At 37.4% G+C, this 26,759-nt stretch overlaps 2 protein-coding genes across 12 annotated transcripts in view; one reads left to right on the forward strand and one right to left on the reverse strand.

Annotated features, from left to right (window-relative positions):
* LOC143018629 (uncharacterized) overlaps positions 1–15,728 on the reverse strand; it is a 106,237-nt gene extending 90,509 nt beyond the window's left edge. For 4 of the 8 annotated variants that reach the window (XR_012965767.1, XM_076174169.1, XM_076174168.1 and 1 more), the window contains exon 1: positions 15,637–15,723. Coding sequence is in view for 3 of the 8 variants with exons in the window: in XM_076174169.1 (XP_076030284.1) it covers positions 15,637–15,661 (25 nt within the window). In the remaining 5 variants the exon portion in view is untranslated. Of the gene's footprint in view, positions 1–3,415; positions 3,492–14,775 lie in introns of all 8 variants that reach the window. The other 4 variants (XM_076174172.1, XM_076174173.1, XM_076174171.1 and 1 more) reach the window with 4 other exon arrangements.
* A 1,088-nt stretch (positions 15,729–16,816) lies between these two features.
* Positions 16,817–26,759, forward strand: part of LOC143018630 (cytochrome c oxidase subunit 6C-1-like) — a 23,875-nt gene continuing 13,932 nt past the window's right edge. The window contains exon 1 of one of the 4 annotated variants that reach the window (XM_076174175.1): positions 16,817–16,940. Coding sequence is in view for 1 of the 4 variants with exons in the window: in XM_076174174.1 (XP_076030289.1) it covers positions 17,228–17,252 (25 nt within the window). In the remaining 3 variants the exon portion in view is untranslated. Of the gene's footprint in view, positions 16,941–17,212; positions 17,253–25,166; positions 25,258–26,759 lie in introns of those variants that run through there. The other 3 variants (XM_076174174.1, XM_076174176.1, XM_076174177.1) reach the window with 3 other exon arrangements.

Consider the following 26,759-nt stretch of genomic DNA (forward strand, 5'->3'; position numbering starts at 1 on the left):
ACTCAAAGTTTCTTTTCCTTTTCCTTCTGATCTTTACATAATTTCTGGTATTCTTACATTCTTTTCTTTTCACATTTCTTTATTATCTACCTTTTACTCCCAGCCTTTTCTCATATCCAATGCCACCACTATTTTTCAACCTTTTGCACTTCCATTTTTATGTAATACAATTGCATACTTTCAATTAGTCCCTTATCTTGGTAAACACAAACTGAAATGTATATTCATAATTTCTGTCTGGATACATTCAGGCTGTTCCAACAAATAATATGCAAGCATGAAGTATTTAATTTCTGGTTGTTTTGTCACATCGGACTTTGCAAGAGAACATCAGGAAATTAAATAACTCATATGTAAATGCACTTTGTCATCATAGTCCAAATGTTCCATGTTCTCTCAAATTGATTCCATTTCAATTTACCATTAATGAACATATAAAACAACTTTGGCTTATTTTTACGTTTGTTTCTTGCCCTTTCCATTTTCTCATTTTCTTTTCTACCTTTTCCTCATTATATATATATATATATATATATATATATATATATATATATACAGTACCTTTTATTTGTTATTATCCTCAACAAAGTATTTTTCACTTGATTTTCAAAATCAGTAGAGAGATTGGAGAGAAATCTCTTGAAGGGATTTCTCCATGTCTTCTATTTTTCTGAGCAAGGGGTAAGAGATGGGGGATTGCCAATTAAGTGAAGCAGCCTTGCTGTGGATGTGCTGTGTCTTGCTGCATTACTTCTGACCCAGGGCAGTTGACGGGATATAGGGATGACCCATCATCCATGAGGGGCTAAGCCCTTGGTATATGGATGGATGGATTTTCAAAAGCATTTAATGCATTTTCACTTCTGCTCAATTCCTAATTTTACTAATCAATCTTCCTGCAGTTGAAATGACTCTCCTGGGCACCCTTGTCACATTTTTGTTCAATTGATCTTTAAGTCTATCAGCATCTTTGGCATCTCTTATCATTTTGTCACATGAGGTTTATTAGCACAATAATTTTCCACCACTCCCTTCAAATGCTAACTCATTCACATTTGTGATGGAAAAAAAAAAAAAAAAAAAGGGGGGGAAGGGGGTGCTCTCAGACTGGTATCCATTTCAGCAGTCACTACTACAAGCACATTTTTTTTTTAATTTGTGTGTACACTTGGTAATTTAGATACAACACTAGCATTACTCTCTTCAAGAAATTAATCAGAGAAACAACTTCTAAGACAAGTATAAATTGTACTGGCACACCTACATATAGATCACCACACTGCACCTAAACAGTACTAACGCAGAATTGGCTTGCAACATGTGTCAACTACTCCACACAAGACACTGAGCACTCTATACTATACTGCCCTACTCCCACCCCTTCCAAACAACAATAAAAAAAATTGGCGAGGAGAGCAACACTCAGGACCTCTTGCCAGGAAGATTTTTTTTTTTTGCATGTCCACCCAATATTAATTTTTTATATTTTCTTTCATGAGGTTTCTTCAGTACAAAGTGAAAGTCATGTGTCAACTGTGAAGTTCAGTGATGTTTATTATTATTGGGAGGGGCTGGCCATTTCCTGGGTTCATAGTAATCAGAAGTGAACAGTGTTACAGAAGATTTCTGAAGGTATCCTGACATCCTATTTGTGTTACCAAATTTTCCAGTTTTCTCGAGTGTATTTTGGAAGTTATCTTGTAATTAAGGTGTAGTATAATTATCATGTCATCTGTACATACTTATGCACCTCAGGTTTGGGGAGTGGAGATCATGTGAAATGTTAAAACAAGAATATAAACCACCCTGCCTTTCACTTGCAAACACAAAGAAAACAAATCAGGATTCAAAATTTGTGGACCCAAGATATCAAAATATTACCTCATATATCTGGAAATGAGGTAAATATTGGCAATCACAGCAGTCTTTAACTATTGATCCACAACTGAATACCAACAACTTGGTATTAACCATTCATACATACCACAAGAACTTTCACGATCATAGAGGGCTATTTCATTCCTCTCCATCATATCAAAGTTAAAGGTCCTACAAAGAATCAAAGCTCACATGGCATCCTCACCAAACTAACATGGATTCATAGAAAACCATTCTACAGCACCTTGCTTACTCACTTCACAGAACAATTAAATGACCAAAGAGGCTCTACCAAATGAAAAAACAATGGTGGTAATAGCTATCCTAGGCTTTTGATCAGTCTCTAGTCACAAAAGACAAATCAGAGGTAGATAGTTGGTAATGATATAATTACAAAAGCAAAGGACGTGAGAGACTTGGAGTGATAAATATGAAAAACTTGTCACTGTAAACATATACCAAAAAGACATTCAAGGAGACTTGTTACATATTCAAGAGCATAATAAAGTAGTAGCAATCTACTGCTTTAACAAAACATGACAATAAAAGTTACCAAAAATCTGATTTGCCCTAAACTGAAGTACACTGCAGTGATGGTTGGCCCAAAAAAGATACGAGAGAAAAAAAAATCAATAAATAAATACATCCAGATCAACATCTAAAATTATTCCTGATCTTGCTGATAAACATACAAACCAAGACTGAATATTTTGTTGATGTCATTTAATAGTAGTGTTTTGAGTCGTGAAAGGTGTGGATACACTTGACAAAGACCACTTAGTGTGGGAGCACAAAGTAAAATCCGAGGCCATTAGATGAAATTAAAAAGAAAAGATGTTCAAAAGCCATTGCAAAATAGTTTTTTGTATAGGAACACTGATTCATGGAGTAATATGGATAAAGGTATGGTAGCATCAAACAAGATGGGGCACACTAAGGTCAGAAATCACCAAAGAGAAAGCAGGGATGGAACTACACACATCTATCCTATATAATTCAATTAGGTAAATACATGCACAATAACATGAAAGAGTTGACAAACTCGCTGGCAGAGAATGCTGAATGCATCAGAACCAACTTCTCTTGAAGACCAACAGACTACGCAATATTATACTACAAGGAGCAATACTATGGAGTGAATAATGATAGATGTTGCCTATGGTTTCATCAAAGGCATTATCCAGGGCACCAAAGCAAAAAATAAGTGGCTCATGGGCACTCCTATATAATATAATCATCCGGAGCCCCAAAGCAAGAAGTAACGGTTCCCAGGCACTCCCATATAATATAATCTCTAGGAAGAAATAGCAAACTATTGTCTGTGTTGTACTAGTAAATTCATTTTCACAAATTTTAATCTTGTTCTAGTTCCTTCCTTTATGTTGTATAATATCTAACCTAGGAAGAAAACATGTGGAATACACAATTACCTTCCTTGATCCCACCCCTGGGTGTGTAATAAGGAAAGGAAAAATAATACTAATAACGAATAAATAAAAGAAAAAATAAACTAATAATATAAAAGAAAAAATCTAACCTTTCTAAAAACTTCGTTGTACCACCTCTATGACCTCTTCAGTGCAATATTGTCCCCAAGGGTAGAAGTGTTGTTACTGTCAACAAATATAACTTTTGTCAAGTTTCCGTCATGTAGCTTTTATAAGAAATATACCATTTACAAACCAAAAAGGACTTGAAAACTTCAAGATCTTATTCAGCTGACGATCAAAAAGGCAAATAAATATTTTACTGCACTTATTAATGATGACATGATGTCATCTGAATAATGTGGCACTACACATTACAATACTTTCATAAGTGAGGGTAATCTTAAAAAATTCACTATTAAGCAACAAGTAAAATCAATATTAATATATATTCAAATATGTGATATAAATTCTTATGGCTATTAGTTGTTAATAGCTCTAACATGTTTTCCTTAGTTTGGAAGGCCACAATTGAAGATATCAGGTCAGTCAAAATAGTAAAAATAAATACACAAATTAAGATAAAGAAATTGGTGTTTAAAGAAACTAAATGTTATTTCTTTGTTTATCATAATCTGTTGTACTAGTTCTTTCTAGCATAAGATATGGGCCACCCCCCAGAAATCAGCTACAGGTACTAGTTCAGCCCATCACTCAGTTGAGACCTTCTGTTGTTGTCTGAAGTGAGTGAATCTAGTACTAGGTGTTCTGTCTTTCAATGAATTAAATCAAAAATTTTCCTTGAGTTTCATACATACATATACAACAGGCTTTTTCCCCCTTCACAGGAGCTAGCCAAAAGACAAGGCATAGAAACCACTCCCATCGAGTTTCACCGGCGGAAAACCCACAGCCCCACAGTGGCTGGCAACAGTCCTTGGACCCTTCCATCTATTTCTAGGAAATATTTTTAGGCTGCTGCCTACATTTCTATGTCACCAGCTGAAAGTGGTAAGGGAAGCGAAGCAAAAGATTAAATTTATTATTTTAAAACTATACTGTATTACTGTAAATATTAAAGTTAATTTTATACTAAACTAACTTTAATATTTACAGTAATACAGTATAAGTAGTGTAATGAGAAATAGACATTTGGGAATGGATCCTGAGAGGAGATTGTATGAAGTAGTGATTGTGCCAACAGCACTGTATGGGGCAGAAACATGGAACATATGGGAAGAGAGGAGGAGTTTGAATGTATTTGAGATGAGGTGCCTGAGAAGTATGATAGGGGTTACTGAGCTGGATTGAGTGAAAAACGAGGAGGTGAGGAGAACTGTGGTGTGAAGGGAGTTGGGAGAGAGGGTTGATGAAAGAGTATTGGGATGGTCTGGACACATGGAATGAATGAGTGAAGAAAGACAGGTAAAAGAGGTGTGGAAGACAGAGTGGGAGTGAACATGAGAGGTCGACCTAGGCATTGAGAAAGAGGGGAATGTCTGTTGTGGAAGGACAGGAGAGGACAGAAGATAAGGGTGAATGGAGAAGGGTTGTGTATGGATGATGCTGTGATGCATGAGGGGGAGGGTGGGGGATGGGGAGTGAGGGAGTATGTATGAAAAATAAATTGATGCAGCCCAGTGGGATTTCTCCCAGTCTTCTCCTTTTCTGCATGAAGGTGACGGAGAGGAGGTTGCCAATTTAATGAAGTGGCCTTGCTGTGGATGTGCTGTGTCTTGCAACACTGCTTCTGACCCAGGGCAGTGGACAAGATGCAGGGATGACCTGCCATCCAGGAGGTGCCAAGACAGGAGGGAGGGAACAGGGTAAAGGGGATGGAATGGGTGGGAGTGGTTTCTATGCCTTTGTTTTTTGGCTACCTCCCTTGTAAGAAGGAAAAAGCATTTGGTATATGTATGTATTAAATTTAGGAAATATGCAACAGCTATCAACTTGTCATTTGTCAAAAGCATTCAACCTTTTCCCAACACTACTTCAGTAATTGTTACTATCCTTTCATGGTTTACCTCACTAGTTATCTAGTTATATTCCAATACAAAGCAACCTTAATTTTTGAATAGAACTATCAGTATATTCAAGTGGAAAACATCGTTCCTCTTTGAAAGACGCCAGTAATTATATGAACAATGTCTAAATCCATCTTTATTTGTTCAATCACCAAGCACCCTTTATATCAATGTACTACAGATTAATGTTACTACCTACTAGTTATTGTCATTGTTTTACTACTAATTTTTATTAAAAATTGAATAATTGCAAATATCAAAGTTTAATAATACGAGATGATTATACTTTTGTCATGTACATGCAATCCAAGTTAAACTCCACTATTACTGTTGACTTTATATCATCAAAATACTTTCCCCCTATATATATACTGCACTGAAATGATGGAGCACATAATATGCCTCTATGCATGGCATACAGTTTCTTATTTGTCTATTGTGTAAAGAGACACTCAGGTGTGTGTGAAATGTGAAGCCAAGAGTTGTTCCCTACAGCAGCAACACAATAACAAATGAGGGATATACCCAGAGGAACTAACCAGCACACTATTCAAGGCAACTAAATCATCCCCAAGTGTCCAGCCACAACAATGATGCACAAAAATATATACCAGCTATGAGAAAGTACTGTAGAAACCCTTTGAAATTCTTTCCATTATCTTTCTTTCCTAAACAAGGCTTGAAATTCCAACTTTAAAAGTAGCAATTTTGCCCATATATATGGGCTTTTCTCCCTCTCATAAGGGAGTAGATGTCCATGCATACACCCATCCAAAACACCTTCATCACCTGTATCATTTTAGCATCCCATGGATGAAGGGACATCCCTGCCCCCTCCACACTCTTTGGGTCAAAGTTAATGCAGCAAGACTAAGTACTTCCACTATAAGACCCAAAAGCCAGAGCTGGTTTACCCCCACCACTTCATTTTATGGGGTTACCCCCTCCCACACCAATCTGAAATTTTTTTTAACGACTAAACTAGAATACCCCTACTGGCCACATCCTTTCTTCATCCATTTACAACCACTCTCCATTCACTCCTATCTTTTGCTAAAGTCACTAGTGAGAGATCTTGGGGCACCCAGACAGATTGTCAGCCCCTCAAGACCACACCTCCAGATTGAGGTGAGGAAAGTGACAGGCTTTGAAAATGGTCAAGGAGATAATTCTCTCCCATCTATTTTGCTGGACAAACAAAATAAGGCCACTTGTTGGACAGAGAAGAATAAAATGTTTTATTCTGGTGCTGCTAGAGGTATTGACTGTCAAGGTCTGTAAAGAACACCCCTACAGACCAGTCATACATCATTCTTTTATGAATGGACTATTGGAAACAAATCTCCACTCAGAAAAAAACTATAACCACTGAACTTCCACTATCCCTCCTTAAAACTCCTTTACCACCTCCATGGGTCCATTTCTTTGGAACAATATTCTTGCCAAAGGCTGAAGCACTGACACTGGCAACAAAATACAATAATTTCCAATGTCCTTTGTTCTGACTTCCATCAGACTTATTCAGCACAAGACTCCTTCAGTAGCAAAGGTGCTACACCAACCTCAATTAATCCCTTCCATAAAGTGAAACTTATTTGAGCTGTCACCAGTTTAATTATTCAGATCCACATGAACACTTCCATATTTATGTGGAATCCAATCTCATTAATCCCTTTCATATTAAGTCACACATTCCTTTATCCTGCTTACTGCCAAATTATTTTATGTAACCTCTCCAGTAAGTCATGATTAATAAGAACAGGCAATGCTTTTTGGTAGGTGGAATGTGCAAATATTAATCAATTTTGAATAAATATAAATGAATAAAATATTGTTTTATCTTAAATGTCTGAATGTGCACCCTGCTTGCTTTAGATGTGAGCAGTGAATATACAGTTTGCCTGAGTTCAACATTTAAAGTGCACCAGTTCATCTATAGAATCAATTACATAAAGGTGAGGAGAGAGAAGGTAAGAGAGATATAGAGTGAGATAAGAGATAGAGATATAAAGTGAGAGGAGCAGAAAGGAAAAAGAGAGAGAGAGAGAGAGAGAGAGAGAGAGAGAGAGAGAGAGAGAGAGAGAGAGAGAGAGAGAGAGAGAGAGAGAGAGAGAGAGAGAGAGAGAGAGAGAGAGAGAGAGAGAGAGAGAGAGAGAGAGAGAGAGAGAGAGAGAGAGAGAGAGAGAGAGAGAGAGAGAGAGAGAGAGAGAGAGAGAGAGAGAGAGAGAGAGAGAGAGAGAGAGAGAGAGAGAGAGAGAGAGAGAGAGAGAGAGAGAGAGAGAGAGAGAGAGAGAGAGAGAGAGAGAGAGAGAGAGAGAGAGAGAGAGAGAGAGAGAGAGAGAGAGAGAGAGAGAGAGAGAGAATGTGTGTATATATATGAAGAAAGATGGAAAGGGGGGAAGGGAAGGAACGAGGAGGAGGGAGTGACTGTACTTCATCGCCAAAATACAGTTTCTATCTTTGGAGAGGTCGAGTTCTGGAGGCAGTAAAAACGAGATATTAAGGAAGAGATAGTAGAATGAGGGACTTAGTTAAAAGAATGTAAAAAGGAAAGAAAATCTAGTATCACATTCTGCAAATCCAGTGCTTCTATCCTTGGGAACAATATTACACAAACAGGTTGAGTCACAAAGGTGGTAAACAAGTTACAGAATACAAAAGAGGAGTATTAAAAGTTGCAAACTATCAGAAATACATTTTATGAGGTGACTGATTCCCTACTATAAGAATTTTGTATAACTGGTCCATTGGGTTGTTAATACTCTCACAATATTATACCATATGAGAGACACATATCCAGAGTGAGACATAGGAAAAAAGGTATACATGAGAGAGAGAGAGAGAGAGAGAGAGAGAGAGAGAGAGAGAGAGAGAGAGAGAGAGAGAGAGAGAGAGAGAGAGAGAGAGAGAGAGAGAGGGAGAGAGAGAGAGAGAGAGAGAGAGATAGAGAGAGAGAGAGAGAGAGAGAGAGAGAGAGAGAGAGAGAGAGAGAGAGAGAGAGAGAGAGAGAGAGAGAGAGAGAGAGAGAGAGAGAGAGAGAGAGAGAGAGAGAGAGAGAGAGAGAGAGAGAGAGAGAGAGAGAGAGAGAGAGAGAGAACAAGAAAGAGAGAGAGAGAGAGAGAGAGAGAGAGAGAGAGAGAGAGAGAGAGAGAGAGAGAGAGAGAGAGAGAGAGAGAGAGAGAGAGAGAGAGAGAGAGAGAGAGAGAGATATGGAAATAAAACAAAGAGGTAGGAGAGTGTGAAAGTGGATAGAAAGAGGAATGAAAGAGGAAGACAATGAAAAAGAGAGAGAGAGCGATAGAGTATACACACACATATACAACTTTTCACTATATAGATGAAGAGATGAGAAAGCTAATAGAAATCCTAGTTCACCAAGATTGGATATGCATCAGTGGTAAAGTTTCTACACAAAGGGCAGCAACCAAGCTGATTCTAAGCCTGGGAAAAGACTAAATGCATTAGATCTGCCAACATTAAAAGATTTAAGAGAAAGAGAAGACTGGTTCATCGTGTTCAAGTTGCTAAAATTGGTAGAATACAACAATAGAGATATCCTAAATTGGCATAGGAGAGCTTGACGATGTTTTGAGAACAAATTATAGGAAGGAGAGAAAAAAAAAAAAAAAAAAAATCTGAAGGATGTGAAGAAAGAGTTTTCCATAAATATGACTGAATTAACTTACAATGTGATACAACCCATGCTGGAACCATACATGAACTCAAATCTAGTCAATAATTGCAGAATAAGGAGGTATAGCCCAAGTTGAAAAGACATTAATCTGAAGGACCCCACAAACATTACTCTTTCCCTGTACACTACAAATAGGTAAACACACACACACAGTTTTAGACACGAGGGAAATTGACAATGATGCACGAGGAAGTACAAAACTGCTGTTGAAACACATACCAGCAGCAGAAAATTCAAAGTTAAAAGGAAAGCCTGCAAATTGGTGACTAATGGTAGGCAAACAATGCACATGGTAAACAATAAACACAGGCTACTTTCCCAAGAAATATATTTTTCTAAATCTGTATGTGAAAATTGGAGAGTAAACTAGCAAACTGGCCATCAAAATCTGATATGATCAAGTTAATGGAATTCATGCACGGCCTACCAAATTTAAAAGGAAAGGTTAGATTTAGAAATTCTGAAGGAGAAATTTAAAACCCAAATGGAGAATCGGAGTATTGAAGAACAAACTAGAGATTAATAAGCTCAATATAAATAGAAAAATGTGAGACTAAACAATTAAAGCATAATGAAGAATCAACAGAGAATCTAAAGATAATGAACAAATTCTATGTGAATGATGACAATACATCAAAGAGGAGTGGGAGAAACACCAACCACATCACTGAGTAACAAATAGTAGAGGGAGCAAGAGGAACAAGCTAAATTAAAAGAAATTGTGGAACAGCAAATAAAAGAACAAAGAAACAATAGTAAAACTGAAGGTCCCTTCTTATGTCACCCCCCCCCAAACCAAAGCACACACCTACATCATACACAAAATACATTCAGCCACCGTGAGGTACCATTGCCCTACTCTGTCATACAACTTTAATAAAAAATAATGTTGGGAGACACAACTTTTGCACAGCAGAGTATAACAGCGAATGTTAGTTTACTCTCACAGTAACCCCCTCCTCATCCATTCAAAAATCCATGAAGCTGATGAGAACAACCATTCATCCATTCAGTTTCCTGCCAATCTCCTTTGAGATATTTCATGTGTATTCAAAGCCAGAAAAACCCGCTCACACCATCCATACGTCATTTTCAATCTTCCTCTCATGCTCACTCCATCAACTTCTGCTTTGTACAATCATTCTCTCCATTTGCCCAATCACCTCAGCGCTCAATCTGACAGTTACACTCGGCCCATTCTTGGTCTCACCTCCACTTTTTTTCATTATATCCATTCTTGTGACACAATATTTCTCAAACATATTCAATCTTCTCTGTCTCCCTTACATTCAAAGTCCCTACCTGGTACTCCAAAAAGCACCATAGAATAACTCCTTCATGTAACTCTTCCTCTATACATTCATCCCTATATACCTACTGGTACTTGTCATAACACTTTTCATTTCACCTAAACATTTACTTGATTATTTTATTTTTCACCTCCACTTCCACTCCTCTATTTACCATCACATACAACCCCAAATATTGAATTCCCCACTTCCAACATTCAACATCACCATCCTTTGTACTATGCACTTGATGTATATATATATATATATATATATATATATATATATATATATATATATATATATATATATATATATGTATATATATATATATATATATATATATATATATATATACATAAACACACACACACCCATAACTGAGAACTACCATAAGAATGTAAAGAACAACTGCTGGATAGGATTGTTGACCCAATGGTATGTCAACAATAATAATGGTTACCTCAAGTGCTGGATAGGATTGTTGACCCAATGGTATGTCAACAATAATAATGGTTACCTCAAGTTTCAATGACTTAGGAACAGCAGCATTGCATAAGTGTGGGACATTTCCACATACACACCCATAACTGAAAACTACCATAAGAATGTAAAGAACAACTGTTGGATAGGATTGTTGACCCAATGGTATGTCAACAATAATAATGGTTACCTCAAGTTTCAATGACTTAGGAACAGCAGCATTGCATAAGTGTGGGACATTTCCACAGCACCACCTTACAGTAGTAGCAGAAGGGGAACAGTCACCAAATGACAAGTCTTTGTGAAAAGGTGGAGAAAGTACAGTCAAAACTGATAAGAGGCAATGAGCCTGGTCTGAGAGCAAGTGTCAGCCCCATTAGGGTGCACCTCCCGACAGAAGGGAGGGTGTTGATAGGTTTTGAAGGTGGACAGCAGGGAGATGATTTTCTATGACATCTATCTTGTAGGAACACCTTGCCAGTACTCATCACTGATCTCTCAATTATATGTTCATTGGTAAAACAAAAAACACATTCCCTTGTGTTCTCAATTTATAAATGAGGAAGTAAAGCAGAACCCTTGAGTTATGGGCAAGTGGCTTTCACTAAAATGTCTAAGGTAATTGGAAGAACTAATGGACAAAATATTAGAAAGAGGAAGATTTTGGCATGTGTTTCAAAGTCATTGAGATCTACAGAATAATCAATGTAGAGTAAAGACTAGTGGATTGACTCTTCAAAGTCTGGATCTGGAGAAAGCTTAAGACAAGTCATCTCATAAAAGACTAGTAAGTAAATTAGGGTAATTGGTTATATCTAAAGATAGTCTTCTGGACAAATTGAAGGACTCTCTTGCTAAAGTGGGGAAGGGAGAGAGGAGAGAGGGAAAAGTGATATCAAATAAATAAATAATGAAACAAGAGAAATGAGGATGAGGATAAGTTAATCTACATCAATGATATGATGGATGGAACAGCTGTAGCAACCTCTTTGTTAATGATGCAAGATTATGAGGAAAACTAACTAAAATGTGTATGAAATTGTAATAATTACATCTAAAATGGATACAATAATAGAGCTAAATAAATCAAATTAATTTCAATGTGGACACTACAAGGTAATGGACATGGGAAATGAAGCAGTTATAAAACCAAGGTAAAAGACTTAGAAGTGTTGATAATAATTTGTTATTGAAAAAAAATCCAGATTATTGCAAAGGAAACAATTTTTTTTTCTAATGCATGGACAAGATTTGATCCCAACTCATAAAAACTGAGAGATTGTCACAGTAGTATAGTCTTGATACAGAAACTTAAATACTAATAATAGAGCAGCAACCAAAATGGCTCACAAAACATATGTTAACTAATTACATCTTCATCTCCACTTAGTAGTGAAGACCTGTAGAACTGACACTCAAGTTTCCTGACTTGGAGACTGAGACCAAGTCCCACTTCACTTGTATTTCCTCCATTTTTTTCACACAATGAGACCTGACCCCCACCAGCTGGCCCCACCTTCTCCTGGTACTGTTAGGATGTGACAGACTGCCCTACACTAATACAACACTAACAACAATACAATGTATCTTTCCAGATAGATCTATCAGAGGGAATAGGGACCACTACTGAAGGTTTCCAGTCTGAGCTTTGAGGTAGCAACTACTTTTACACGATAGAAAAGTAGACATAGCAGAAGATAACATAATGTCATCTGTGTTATGTATCTGGGGCAAATGGACGTGCTTAACCTTCAAATAAGGAATCCAAATTAATCTATCACAAAGTGATTTTGTAAACCACTTCTACACCAATTGGCACTCTCCTATTAATATTTACTACTGCCAGGTTATTCCACTCATCTTTATGGTATTTCCTAAAACAAAAAGAAGCTATTGCTAAGCAATTTTATTCACAATTATGACACTCCCTCTTGGCAATGAAGGGGGTGGAATGGCCTTGCTTATTCATTAACAAATAATTTTTTTTCTATTAATTAATTTTGGTTTATCTGCTTAATCGGAGATTTAACAACCTCACCCCTAAGGACACCAAGTAGGTTGGTGACAAATAACACCAGGCAGCTGACACAAAAGCAGTAAAATTGTGGTAAATTTGTTGCTAACTAGCAATAGCTAAGTCCACAATCTATAGTTTGTGTGATCTGAATAATCTTTTTTCAACGTTTATACTGTATTAATAGAAACCCAAAGAAAAGAACCAGAATAAAACCATCCATTACTTTATCCAACTCACAAAAAGAAAGTGAAAACAGAGTTTAAAGAAAAGAACTAGACAAGGGTGAAGGAAGACCAGGAGGAGGAGGAGGAGGAGGAAGAGGAGGAGAAGGAGGAGGAAGAGGATGTTGTGGAGCAAGACAAATAGGAAGAGGAGGAGGAGGAGGAGGTTGTGGTGGACAAGAAGGAATGCACATTGTATTAATTTTGATGTATACGAACTGGGTGTGTGCCTTTTATGGTGGAAAGGGCTTTTAGTGTGTGTATATATGTACACAAAAGCTAAAAGCTGACAATTTCCTCTCCTGTCAGCAAAAGAGGGTCAAAACTCTATTCAATGAATGGCAGCAATGAAGCTAAACAATCTTAAATCCCAAACCTCAACTCATTTCCATGTCTGCTTCATAACCAAATGGAATTGTGGATGCAAAAACACAAAAAGATATATATATATATATATATATATATATATATATATATATATATATATGTATGTATTGTAGAGCAAGCAATGTTTCTCTGTATGTACACATTAAGACAAGTGACATAACCAAATGCCACACAAATCAACTATATGGATTTGGGAAAAGAAAAAATAATTAATAAAAATGTGGTATCAGCACTGAAAATTACATGCATGACACAAAGATACAACAATGTATATCTTATGCTATACCTAGACATTAATGCACCTAACTTGGGAGGAGTGGTCATAAGCACACCTAATTAAAACATTTATAGATGAATTATCATAATTATTACTATCAAAAACATTACTTGTAAGTCTGATTCAGTCATCTTTTCTAAATTTCACTATAGCTCTTCTCAAAGGATCTCTATATTATTTATTACTAGAAGATACATTGAGGATAAAACATCATTCATCATGCCTCAGAATGGGAAATTGCTCTTGTCAACCAAGCCTTGTGACATATTAACCTACACAACAAAAGTATATCACTATAAACCCCCTATTACATTTTTCATTTATGAACCTACAGCATTATCTAAGAGCTCCTCGTAGCTGAGAAGAGTATCATTACAGGTATGAGTTCTCATTCCTAGAGAAGATGTTAAGAGTATGGCTACCACGTAAGAATACACATCCAAAAGGAACTATCAACTACTAACACGCTTAATCTAGAAGACTAGCAGAGGAACTGCACCTTCAACATAATAATTTTGATTATTATGTCAGAAATATTGTGCAGCTAGATGTTGGTTTGAAATTACATAGTTTGCTTTCAACTAGTATTCTTGCTAATACAACCCTAAACTACATTGAAAGTACAGTCTATAATATCTATTCTTATTAATCTTCCCATAATTTAACAAAAGTTAATCGAACAATAGAGCACTATTACTGAACACAATGCTGTAATCTAAAAATCAATGTTATATTACTTCCTGAAGCAATATGATAATTCAATTTCAACATATCCTATTTAACAATCACTATCTTTCTTCCTCTTCCCCAACTGTATGGCAATTGTATGCAGCACAGTTCTAAAATGACAGCACAATTATATTAAATAGATCTAATTTATATCAAACATGTCAGCACTATCAATTCTGCTGTACTAATAACAATACTAAAAATCTATACATGCAATGTTGTTAAATACCACTGAAATTGGGCACCATATTCATCTTCAACCCCATTGTGACAGTCAATGATGACAAAAACAATTGTCTTGAAAATTCCATTCTGAACAACTACAAACAAAATCATTTCATCTTACCCAAATTTTCTAAATGATACAATCTGTATCAATCATTTATTTCATCTGCTCATGATAGCTGTCGACGAGTATAATGCCAACCCCTTTCCAATAATGTCAATGGTAAGAGTGCCTCCTAGTAAATGGCTATGTCTGCACAAAAGCCATGATCACTCACGTCTGCCCGAGACAGTAGACGAACATCCTTACAATAACCATCAGGCTACAGATGATACAAAACTAACTAAACCGCACAGCAGGACTGTTGACGTAGAAACTTTGAGCTAGTCCGAGCTGGCGAGTGCTGTAGCGTCGTTGTCGGACCCACACACAATCCCCTGGCCCCGACACTGAGACACCTAATAAAAAAAAATTCCTACGTCACACACATTTCGGGTACTTCACAACATTGCTAAAACCGATGGTACACACAGATTTCACTTCTAAGGAGTATGACGCAGTTTTAAGTCGTTTCACATAGGCTTCATAGAGAACCGTGGAGTTGCACTTAAGATCTGCGCTTCCGAACATCCTAGGCCTTCTCCACCTTTTACTCCTCTGCCTCACACTTCACCATCACCTTTTCACTGTTTACACTCTTATTAGTTGTTTCTTCAGTCGTTCGGTTGGTACACTGGTCATCTGAGGTCATTTCGGTTTTGTAATTATGAACTTCGATTACTTTAGAGCCACTTAATCCTTTGGAAATTACGTCAAACTTTGTAGATCGCAAAGTCCAAACCAACGTCACTTGTTCCAAACACCATTTTGAGAAAATTCATTTTCTGCTTTATTTTTACGTCCTAATGCATCACTTGGTGTTCCTATCACTCTTGAATTCTTGTACTTTGTTTCCTTGATGGTTAATCCATGCCATCTTACCTGTGATAGAGGAAAATCCAAGCATAACCGTGAAATATTACAGCCTCCATGAAACAATAACATTGGCCGCCATTTGCAATGTCTTGTTTACGCATGCGCTGATCAATCTGAGGGCTTTAGGGAAGGCTGGGGGACGCGTCTTTTTCTATTTAATAAAACCGTTGTAATCGTATACGACTCTAGCATCAGCTCATTTGTCAAAACTCGTAAATACTATATACGAAGTTACATTGATGAGAGGAGATAAATACCTCATGACATACCTCATATTATTAGAAAAATGAAAAAAGTTTACAGAAACAGACGGAAAATGCTCCGGCTAAAATGTAAGCGGGCTTCCCATTGGTCAGTAAGAGACGTTAATTTCTGTTATGTGAACATTCATTGGTCAACGTGAAAACTTAGTAGTGTATTAGACTTTTGTATTCGTTTATAAATCCAAATCGAAAAATACGCAATAAACAATTTATCCTACACTTGATATGTGTATAAGAAAGTGACCCTATTATGTTTTCTTTGTTATATAATGTTGCTTGTAATGCTACTAACTACGTCGTGTCATGTTTCATGAACAGGTGTAATACACTTGACCACTGCTATTTTCATTTTTCAAACCGGCTATCAAAAGTCCTGGAAATCAAGCGTAATTCTTGAGAAATATGGGGCCAGTGGGGAGAGCACCACTTTTTGCTTTGCAATGGAGCGCAAGGAGTTGATATGTCCATTGTAAGTGTTGCATATCAAAACGTTACCCATCAGAGACTAGGCTGTCCGTGAAACAAAACTAAAGGCGCAAGTTAGTAATATGGAACATTTGCATATTCACACTATTTACGCTGGACACTCCCAACAGACCAAGAGTTTTTATAATGTTATGTATCTATTGTTTCCAGAATTTACTTAAAAAATTAATTTCGTTATTATTAGGAAACCCTGTAAAATATTCTTAAATTTAATGTTTGATTGTTAATCTATAAGGATACCAGGTGTATTAATGTGTAATCTAAATAATTGTTGTAAAATTTATCATGTATTTTCGTACTATTTTGGAAAAATGACAGATCGATGTAAAATTTCATTATCTACCTTTAAAATTAGTGTTATATGTATACTAAGTGTAAGTTTAGAAAAAATATAGTATTCTGTTATCATTTAATAATTATACATAGTCAATATGATCAATTTATCAAGTTGAACTTGGCGCCTGTAGCCATTGCCCCCATTCTCTTTCCCACCGCTAGAGGGTAAACTGATCCTCCTCCGCCATTTTAATACGTTGTACACACAAGAAGAGCGGAGACAAGGTTAGTCGGGTTGGAGTTGTGCGTGTATTTCAGTTGTAAATCGGGTCCTTTGTGAGGATTTTTGGAAGATATCAAATTATAGTAACTTTATATTTATAGTAGTTACATATAGATGTAGACATTGTGACAGAGAAGTGGGATATATTCGGGCCGGTTTTCAACAGCTGATAATCATAGCGACTAGTCGATGACGAAATCGTGCCTGAGGTGCCATTATTTATCGACCTTCGTTTTAGAGGTTCATGAGAGATTAAAGTTTCATTGAATGAACGGCATATCTTAGATTAATGTGCATTGGGCATCACAGTACAGGTTGGCAGGTATTAGGGGGTGGTATTGCTAAGGAAGATAAAGTTAACAATTGAAAGTACGAATTTCATAATAGAAATTTGCAAATATTGTTGCATACTTGATACTACAAATTATCCATGATTTAGACATAAGCTTTATTAGTTTGGTAAGAGGTTATGAATTACTTTAAAATTATGCAGGACAATATATTTACCATTTATATTGTCCTGTAGGGGGAGCAGCAGATGATTTGAGAATTTTTGTTATTGACCATAAGATTATTTTTTCCATATTTGTCGAGTACTAATGCTGATACTTTCTCCTTTGTGTGTTTTTGATGTATTTTTCATTATATACAGAGAATATTCTAAATTTGTAAACCCAATGTTTATGGTTATATAAATTTCATGCATTTTTCCATTTGAGGGAAAATTTTTAATTAAATAACAATTGAATAATAAAGAAATATTTTACTGGAATTTTAGTGTTTATGCTAAGATATGAACAATCTTGTACGAAGAGTGGAGTGGTGTTAAAGGTAACAAACTAACATAATGGAGGGCATGTAGGTCATGCTTGCCAGAATTAGAATATATGCCTTAGCCTTAGGGGATGCCACGCATTCTAAACGCAATTAATTAATTTTTACTTTTTTTTTAATAATCAATGGTAGGTGCATATCTTGAATGCAAGAGTGTAAATATTCACTTTTTTATGAATAATTGGTAAAAAGAATTATATACTGTATTGCATGTTAGGCGTGGATTGGAAGGCACATAGATATTGAAATTGTAATTGTTTAGGGTCGTAGTTGGATAAAAAGAGGTATGCTTTCCCACGAAAGGTGATAATTGGAATCTGTTTTCTGAGTGGGCGATCACAGCAGCATCAGTTAACCAATTTGAGGTCAGACTTGCTAAATTCTGGTTTAATCAAGAATTGAAGTACGATTATGATTATAAAGCAAGGATAGTCGACCACACGCTGCCACAAGTCGAAAATGTTGATCTGGAGTCGCAGGCATGAAAGCCTTTTCCAGGAATTCATCAATGTAAATCTATGTATACTTAAGCATATCATGCAGACTAGTCGAGATGACTACTCTTTGCTGTGCTCACAGGGTAAACTTAAACTGTGGCTTATGGCTCTGGCAGTGTAGCTGAGGGTCAAATCTAAATTTCGAGTCGCTCCAGTGGCAATCCAAACGGTTCTTGAAGGGTTTGCTATTTGTCCATAAGATTGATATAAGGTTTTATTCCAGTATCGTGCAAATGCATTCTTTTTCATTGTTGCATTTGAAAGAACTATTTTTTAAGTTGAATCGTTACATTAGCTTAGGAGCTACTGGACCATGTTTCATGTTGAATATTAATGTATGAATCTGGAATTCTACCATTTATAGTATGGGATAATTTGGCAGTTATTTGTCCTCCATTCTGGTAGCCTTTGGGCACCTCCAATTCATTCATTATAACAAATGTATCACATTTTATTTATTTTCATGAATATTCTCAACAAAGTTATGCCAGTAGCATTCTTATTGTGTATAAGAAAATACACATTTCAATATTTGAACTTTGTATGTACTTTGCCTTCTGACAAGATCAAGGTAGCCTTAGGCACAGTGATTGTGCTCAGTGTTGGGACGGAGAGTGAGCTGATCATGCTTGTCAGAACCTTAAACTTGCAAATATATCATAAGGAAGTATCCCTAAATGTACAGTATCATTAATATGTGACTTGATAGTCATTGGAACCAATGACTTGTATCTGCCTATGGTAGTCCTGCAGTATGGACAGTAGAGCTGTCCAGCTGAAGAACCCATTAACCCCTATTTCCTGAAAAGAGGTGCAACCCATAGGGGGGTGACACTTAGTCTTTTAGAGATCTGTGGGAGGGCCCTAGGGCTGAAGGATTTTCAATGTAGTGGAATTAAGTATTTGACTTCTTGTCAGTCAGAATGTACCCATAGGGTTAGAGAGAGCAGGATTCCTTGTCCCACACTCCATCCCATTTTAGCTCCCTTTATTTTCATGAAAGTAGCAGTTGCCGACAAGACTGGCGAGTTAAACACCATATGAGGACGGAGCCTTTATTTGTACGATGTTTCGCTTTAAAGTTTTTTCAAGTACTCGAAAAAGCTGTAATAAGCGAAACGTCGTACAAATAAAGGCTCCATCCTCGTATGATGTTTAACTCGTCAGCTCCTTTTATGACCCAAGTGGGAAGACTGAGAGGAGCAGTGAGGAAATGTTTTAATGTGTTTGAGATGGGATGGGTAAGAAGTATGGTAGGGGTTACTAGGTTGTATAATGAGAAATGAGGTGAAGAAGAGACTGGGTGTGGAAAAGATGACATGGGCTTGATGTATTGGGATGGTTTGGACACGTGGAAAGAATGTGTAAAGAAAGATTAGTAAAAGATGTGTGGAAGGAAGAGGTAGAGGGAGTGAATTTGAGGGGGCGACTGAGGATGATATGGATGGATGGGGTGCATGGGACGTTGAGTAAGGAAGGGAGAAGCCAGTGGGAGGAGGTACGTCACTTTGACTTGACTACCTCCCTTGTAAGGGGAAGATATAAACTAGGTAATTTTCACTGCTTAAGGGGGGACTGAACACCTAGAATCATGAATTTTTCATCCTAAAACCAAATTTTATATATGTGCATACTTGAATGATATAAACATCCTAAAAGCAAAATATGAACAACTTTTTCCTTCCCAGCATAATGGAGGGAGTTTAAAGGGCCCGGGAGGCATGTCAATTAAAAATAGCACTCATAAATAGGCCCTAAATACCTATAAATGTCTTGTTTTTGCTTGTCTAATTCCATGAAACTGCTATATTTTTGTATGTCTGGCATCAGCGTGACTTCCTCTTCAGTGTGGTGTGCACAGCATGCTTCAAGCCCACGTTACTAATCAAACATCAGGGTAGATTGATGCATAAACACCTCAGACTGTGGCAATATTGTTCCTGTGCCACTGTTTGCCTTATTTCCTGGACATTACTACACTTACTAGATGTCCAATCGTCAACTGCATCATGATGAAGAGGAAAACCAAAGAAAAGATGAAAATAATTGGCCAAAAGTGGAATGAAAGTTGTGCTAGGAGGGCAAGGTGCGAGATGCTTGGAGGAGAGAGACTGCCTTGTGCGTCACCACCACCTCCACTGCCAACACCATCTCCACCACCAAATACCACCACACCTGACAACATGGCTGACAAAGTGCTTTCATCCAGATGAAGAGAAGATAAGGAAAATAAAGGAGGAAGAGAAAATAGCTGGCGAAGGAGAAACATACGGGGCTGGGATTGCACCTGTGTAGGATAATAAAACACATTTGGTCAGCTTTGTCATTGAGCATAGAGAAGGTGCTCATTACTAGTAAAAGTAAAGAACTCTGCAATGACTTGACAAAGTGATGACATCCCAGCAGTGAGGTTTTAGACCGGTAAAATCTCAATTATGAAAAGAACTGCTTGGCGAGTAACAGATACATTTTAATGTAATATATATAGTAGATATGTATATATATAAATATTTACTGTCAACTTGTTCAATATACATTAATAATGTGAATATAATAAAAATTGCACAAATAACAGATATACCATACTGAAAACTTTAAATGCTCTAATCTCAAAACCACAAACATTTGCAATTAAAAATATGCCCAAAAAATTTAACCAATTGTAGCAGCCTGAAAATGCTTTTGGTAGTCTAAAATAGGTATATCTTTATTTCTACGCCTGTTTTTTTCTGATATGGACCCAAAGGTCTCCTGTCGGCATGCTCTGCCTTTGTAATCTTGAAAAACGGAGCGACAGGCTCTATCTAAGTGGGGGGAAAAGGGGTGACATAAGTGACCATACATACAACACCTATATCTCACGTCATATGGCGAATTAAAAAAAAAAACTGCGTGAAAGTGTTTATAGGCTCTATAAGTATTGACATGAAAAAGCAGAAGTCTATAGTACAAAAAATATGATGTACGTATTCGATTACGTCAAACGTTATGACATAACTGTTACATCAAAACGTAGCAAGTTCTTGGATTCACAATATATTTTACCTATATTTTAAACAACCTGAAAGTTTCAAGTTGAAAAACCATAAACTTTTTTTGTGAATTTTTTTTTGGAAGGTGTTCAGTCCCCCCCCCCCAACTCTCCTGATCTAAGATGAATAAAACAATGATTATCATATTGATGAGACCTTCAAAATAGGTCACATGTTGTGTAAAGTGTGAGAGTCCCTCAAGGCCTCTTCTCTAGATAAAGGTAGAGATTGAGTCCAGTCCATTGGTTAGGCTGCCATTCCTCTTCTTACCCTGTAGCAGTTCCTCTGGCAAACTCTCCGAGGAAACCTATGTTCCAAGAGGCTTCTTTCCCTGTTTAAAGATGGTACAGTAAACAGTCAATGTACCAAATATAACGGACAAAAAATCTGACCAGACAGACCCTCGCTATAACAGACAAAAATCTGTTATTGTGAGGGATCCTCAGTTATAATGGATCTTCGGATATTGACAGACCCCTACCCCCATATCGTCCATTATATTGAGGAGTTACTGTTTTCATATTAATTTCTAATACTGGACAAACTTCAGGATATAATGGATCTGTCCAGTATTTCCAATGGATATAGTGGATCTTTGTATATAACGAGACCCTTGTCCCCATATTGTCCATTATATCAAGGGCTTACTGTAATCAGCCAAGGTATGCACCCACCCCCAACCATCCCACTCCTATTAGACACCCATTAGTTCCTTTGAAGGATCATCCATGTCCTCCACCCACTGCCAGGGTTAGAAGCAATCCAGCGAGGTACATCAGGGCCAGCCACTTAATTCACTGCGACCCTTACCTCTTCATTCTTTCCTGCAAAAATGGAGAAGACAAGGAAAAATTCCTTTGTGTCGCATCAATTTATTGTCTACTCATTCATCTCATGCCTGCTTCCAACCCTGCTCAACAGACACCCTTTTACTTCAGGCTTCTTCATCCCATCCATTCCTGCTAGTCTATCCCCTGCCTCCTATTCCAAGGCTGTTGTAATGTCACAGGCATAATCATTCCTTCATACAGTCTTATGGCATCTCCAGGTACCTATTTCTCGTATCACTTTTCATTCCCCCAAGACATTTACTCCATTACTTCATTCTACAGTTCAGCTACACTCCATTCCTCCATACCCCACTACATGTGACCCTGAATATTGAAAACTATTCACTTCTAACCTCCCTCTTTTGGCTTGCCCATTGCATACCTAATTGCCTTACTTTTACCCACATTTAATTTCAACTTACTCCTATCATGTACCTTCTTAATCTCCATCATTAACTGCCTCAGACCCTTCTCTGACTGAGCCACAAGTGAAGTGTCATAAGCAAACTGTAACTGGCTCACCTGCCACTTACCTCCACTATCACCAGTTGTACATCACCCTCATATCTACCTCTCATACCACCTAATCCAAGTACACATTAAACAGACATGGCAACATAACACAACCCTGGCGCAGCTCCACCTTCACCGTCCACAACTCACTTGCTATTCTCGACCTAAACACAAGCTGCTTGTGTAAAAACTTTTGAGTACCCATAGCAACTTTCCCCTTTCCCATATATCTGCAGTACCTCCCACAATGCCATCCTGTCTACCCTGTTGTATTTTCATTGCTTTGTAGCTGATCTTTCCTTATAGCCCGGTCATTTTCCTAGTTCCTCCCACTGCCACAATCAATCAATCCACAACCACCACCACATTCAGCAACTCTGCCCATCTTCCCACCTTCATTTTCATTGACATTTGTCCATCTGCACCCTTTGTTTTTCCTTTCTGCCTTCTGGTGATGGTACCAATTTACCAGATTTAAGACGAATTGTGTATATTTTCCTGCGCTTAGTAAGCTTGGCATCAGTTAGTCTTGGTCTCGTCTTCAATGTGAGCACATGTATTGTCTTTGTAGTTCTGTACAATTACTAATTTATTCATACTCTGTTTTATTGGCCACCCCAATTACAACCTGACACCCCCACTTCTCTTCACCTCCTGATGTATTACACTCCATCAGGTTTGTTTCGGCAGAATTGGGCTTTAGATAGTATGTGGTGCATGTATAGCAACTGATGCATATAGTTTTGTAATGTCAGGAACATTGTAAGTGATATACAGGTTTTTACCATTCAGCGAGTGAAATTTTGCCTCCCAACCAAGTCGGGATAAACCACAAGAATACTCTATAGTTAGTTCGATTTTGTGCCACAGAGTATCGGTTTAGATGCAGAAGTTGTAAGTTTGTTTACACTATAATTCTATGTACTGGGAAGTGGTGCTTCTGGGTAACACCTAGAGTGAGGAGCTGACAAGACTGACAGTATATTTATCTCCCACAAACTTCTATTCTTTGTACCAACAACCTAAGTCCTTTGGCAAAGGTGCATACCAATGGGGTTGTTAGTTGTAACTAACACAGGAGTTGTAGGCCTAGTGGTTGCCCTGTATGAAGATTGGAAGGAGCACAGCTTGGCAGCAGCCGACACAACTGAGCAACCCAATTTAGGATCATTCTATATGGTGAAAGAGATAGAAAATTTGCGTTGAACATAGTTTGTCCAAACCTGACCAGGTTGGGGAGCCACCCCCAGGATGGGTGCCACTTTAGTACGTAGCCTACCGTTTTGCAACTGGTTTAGTACGTGTCCTACCTCAGGGAAAATTTAAAACAAACGATACTTTAAAAAAAATCATTTAAACCTAACCTAACCAAACCTGACCATCACACTTCTCACATTAATGTTGTTCCAGTAGGACACCCTTTTTTTGTAAAAACATTGTACTTCATCACTGGCAGCAATTGTCAAAAAATTCTCTGAGCAACATCTTTGAATGGGTAAGGTTAACTAAAAAGAAATAAACATTATTAGAGTATAGAAACAAGATTAAACTAGTAATTTACTTTAAAAAACAATGTTAAACATAATGGTAACATTTGAAAAACGTACCTCTGTTGAACTGATGACAAAGGAAACACAGATAGAGAACTGTTGTTACTTCAAAATTACAAGCTTAATATACTGCCGAGCTGGGTGCGTTCCTCGATGTGTTGAATAGGTAGGCCACATACTATACCAGAGAAAAAAATTATTAGGCCACATGCTAAAGCGGCACCGATGGTCACCCATAGTGCAGTATGAATAAAAGTAACAAAGTCCCTCTTCATGTTCTGCAACATTTCCCAATGACCAATGCAGAGGCCTGCTCCCAAACTAGAATAGTTTGCAGTGGTAACACTCATCAGAGGGTACAACTCTCAGCCATAGATCCAGACACCACAATTGATAACTACACGTTTTTCTCCAACAATATAACGACTGCTTCCTACACAAAACTGGTTAGGTATACATGCTCCACACTTGCAAGGGTATAGTACATACCTCTCCCTCACCCCTATTCATACTGAAAGGGAAGGTACTGCAATCCTCATCCATTTAAGTATTTCATCATTTTCACTTTAACACCATGCTCCACTTAAAGCTATTGCCGACAAAATTTTCCTACATTATCAATAGCCCCTTGGACCTTTAAACTAAACACCCTCCCCTCTAATATCTTTACTAGGATACTTTAATGCCTAACATCTGGGAAATACACCACAAGCCAGTGAGGCAATTTTGTATTTCAGTGATTAGGTAATTTTGCCTCCACTCTATGGGAGAAACCTGAAAGGGAATTTCTTAATCTTTCACTGTATATTAATATAGTTGCCAATTAAAAGATTTGGGGGGGGGTGCTGAATTAAATCTGTCTGCATTCCAAACTGTTTTTAATTATTGTCACTGCATGACATAAGTTTTACTTCTATATACTAATAAAAGAATTCCTGTTATCTAAATTCGACTGGATACCGGAAATCTCTCGAGGGAACACGTCCCCTCCGCTGCCTTATTGGCTGAGAGAGTGATGTCGTGGCAACTGAGATGACTGATTGGCTGAAGGTATCTGAATGAAGTGAGCTTACCCAAAGGGCTGAGCCCATTGTTTGTACTTGAGACATATATATATATATACACATACATACATACATATAAAGGGGGGGAGGATAGATTTTACAAAGGATTACAAAGGCGGAGCATGCCGACAGGAGACCTTTTGATCCATATCTAGGTCGGATGCGAAAAAAATAAAAAATTAAAACTATAATAATGTAAAAATAACAAAAAATACAAATGCATAGGTATAGTTGAATAACAAACAAAAAGGTAAATAGTAAATGATCATAAATTGACATATAACTAATAATAAATGAAAATCAGACAGACAAATTATAACAAAACAAAAACAAATAATATAAGAAATTATAATGGACAGCAGGGTGGTGATTCTGCCAACCATTTATAAAGGGGGGGAGGATAGATTTTGAAAATGGACAGCAGGGTGGTGATTCTGCCAACCATTTTTCAGGACCAGCATTAGCAGGTACATGTTGGTCCCTACATGACAACATGGGAAATCATACATATCCCCTTAGCTAACAGCCTAACAGAAATAAATTCATTCCACAATTTACTGCAAAGTGATTCCCAGGTAAAGCAAAAGAAATCTTGATGAGAAGCAAGGCCCAAATATGAACCTGCAAATGCTTTTACAAATGTTGTAAAGGAAAATTTATATTGTATTTTAGGAATTTTGGATACATCAGGAACTTTTACTCTGCTATACTATAAATGGTATACAATAAAAATAATCTTGTAATAATGATAATAATGTACAGAACCAAATTAACAAATGCAGTAGTCCCATATCCATGCAAATTGGGCCACAGGGTGTTCAGATTTAGGTATATTGGTGAAGTTGGGATGTGGGACGGATTGCCATAGATGAGAACCATAGTGGAGTACAACAATTGTGGAACACAAAATCAAAAGGATCCCACTATCCTTGCAGAGCCAGGAACTGAATACCATCACCAATATTGTAAGATTTCGGCAGTTTGGAAAAGAATGTGATCCATATCTTGAAGCTATGTAAACGGACATGATCAGCTATTTGAATTGGTCAAAACATGAAGTGGCTGAAGATGTTTGTACTAGTTTGTGATTTTAGTTCACACTTATAGTGCAAGACACAGCACATCCACAGCAAGTTTGCATTATTAAATTGGCAACCCCCCCCCCTCTCTGTCCCCTCATGCAGAAAAGAAGATGGGGAGAAATCCCTTCAGGCTGTGTCAAATTTTTCTCATACTACCTCACCCCATCCCCCACCCATTCCACCTCGTGCATCACAACATCATCCATATACAACCATTCTCCATTCACCCCTGTCTTCTGTCCTCTCCCATCCTTCCTCAACTGACATTCCCCTCTTTCCCAAAGCCCTTTTTACCCCATCCATCCATTTCGTCCTAGGTTGCCCCCTCATGTTCACTCCTTCCACATCTGCCTTCCACACCTCTTTTACTAGTCTTTCTTCACTCATTCTTTCCATGTGTCCAAACCATCCTAATACTC

The sequence above is a fragment of the Oratosquilla oratoria genome, chromosome 35, assembly GCF_046742065.1.
Source record: "Oratosquilla oratoria isolate Oo_2021 chromosome 35, ASM4674206v1, whole genome shotgun sequence".
NCBI classification, from domain to species: Eukaryota; Metazoa; Arthropoda; class Malacostraca; order Stomatopoda; family Squillidae; genus Oratosquilla; species Oratosquilla oratoria.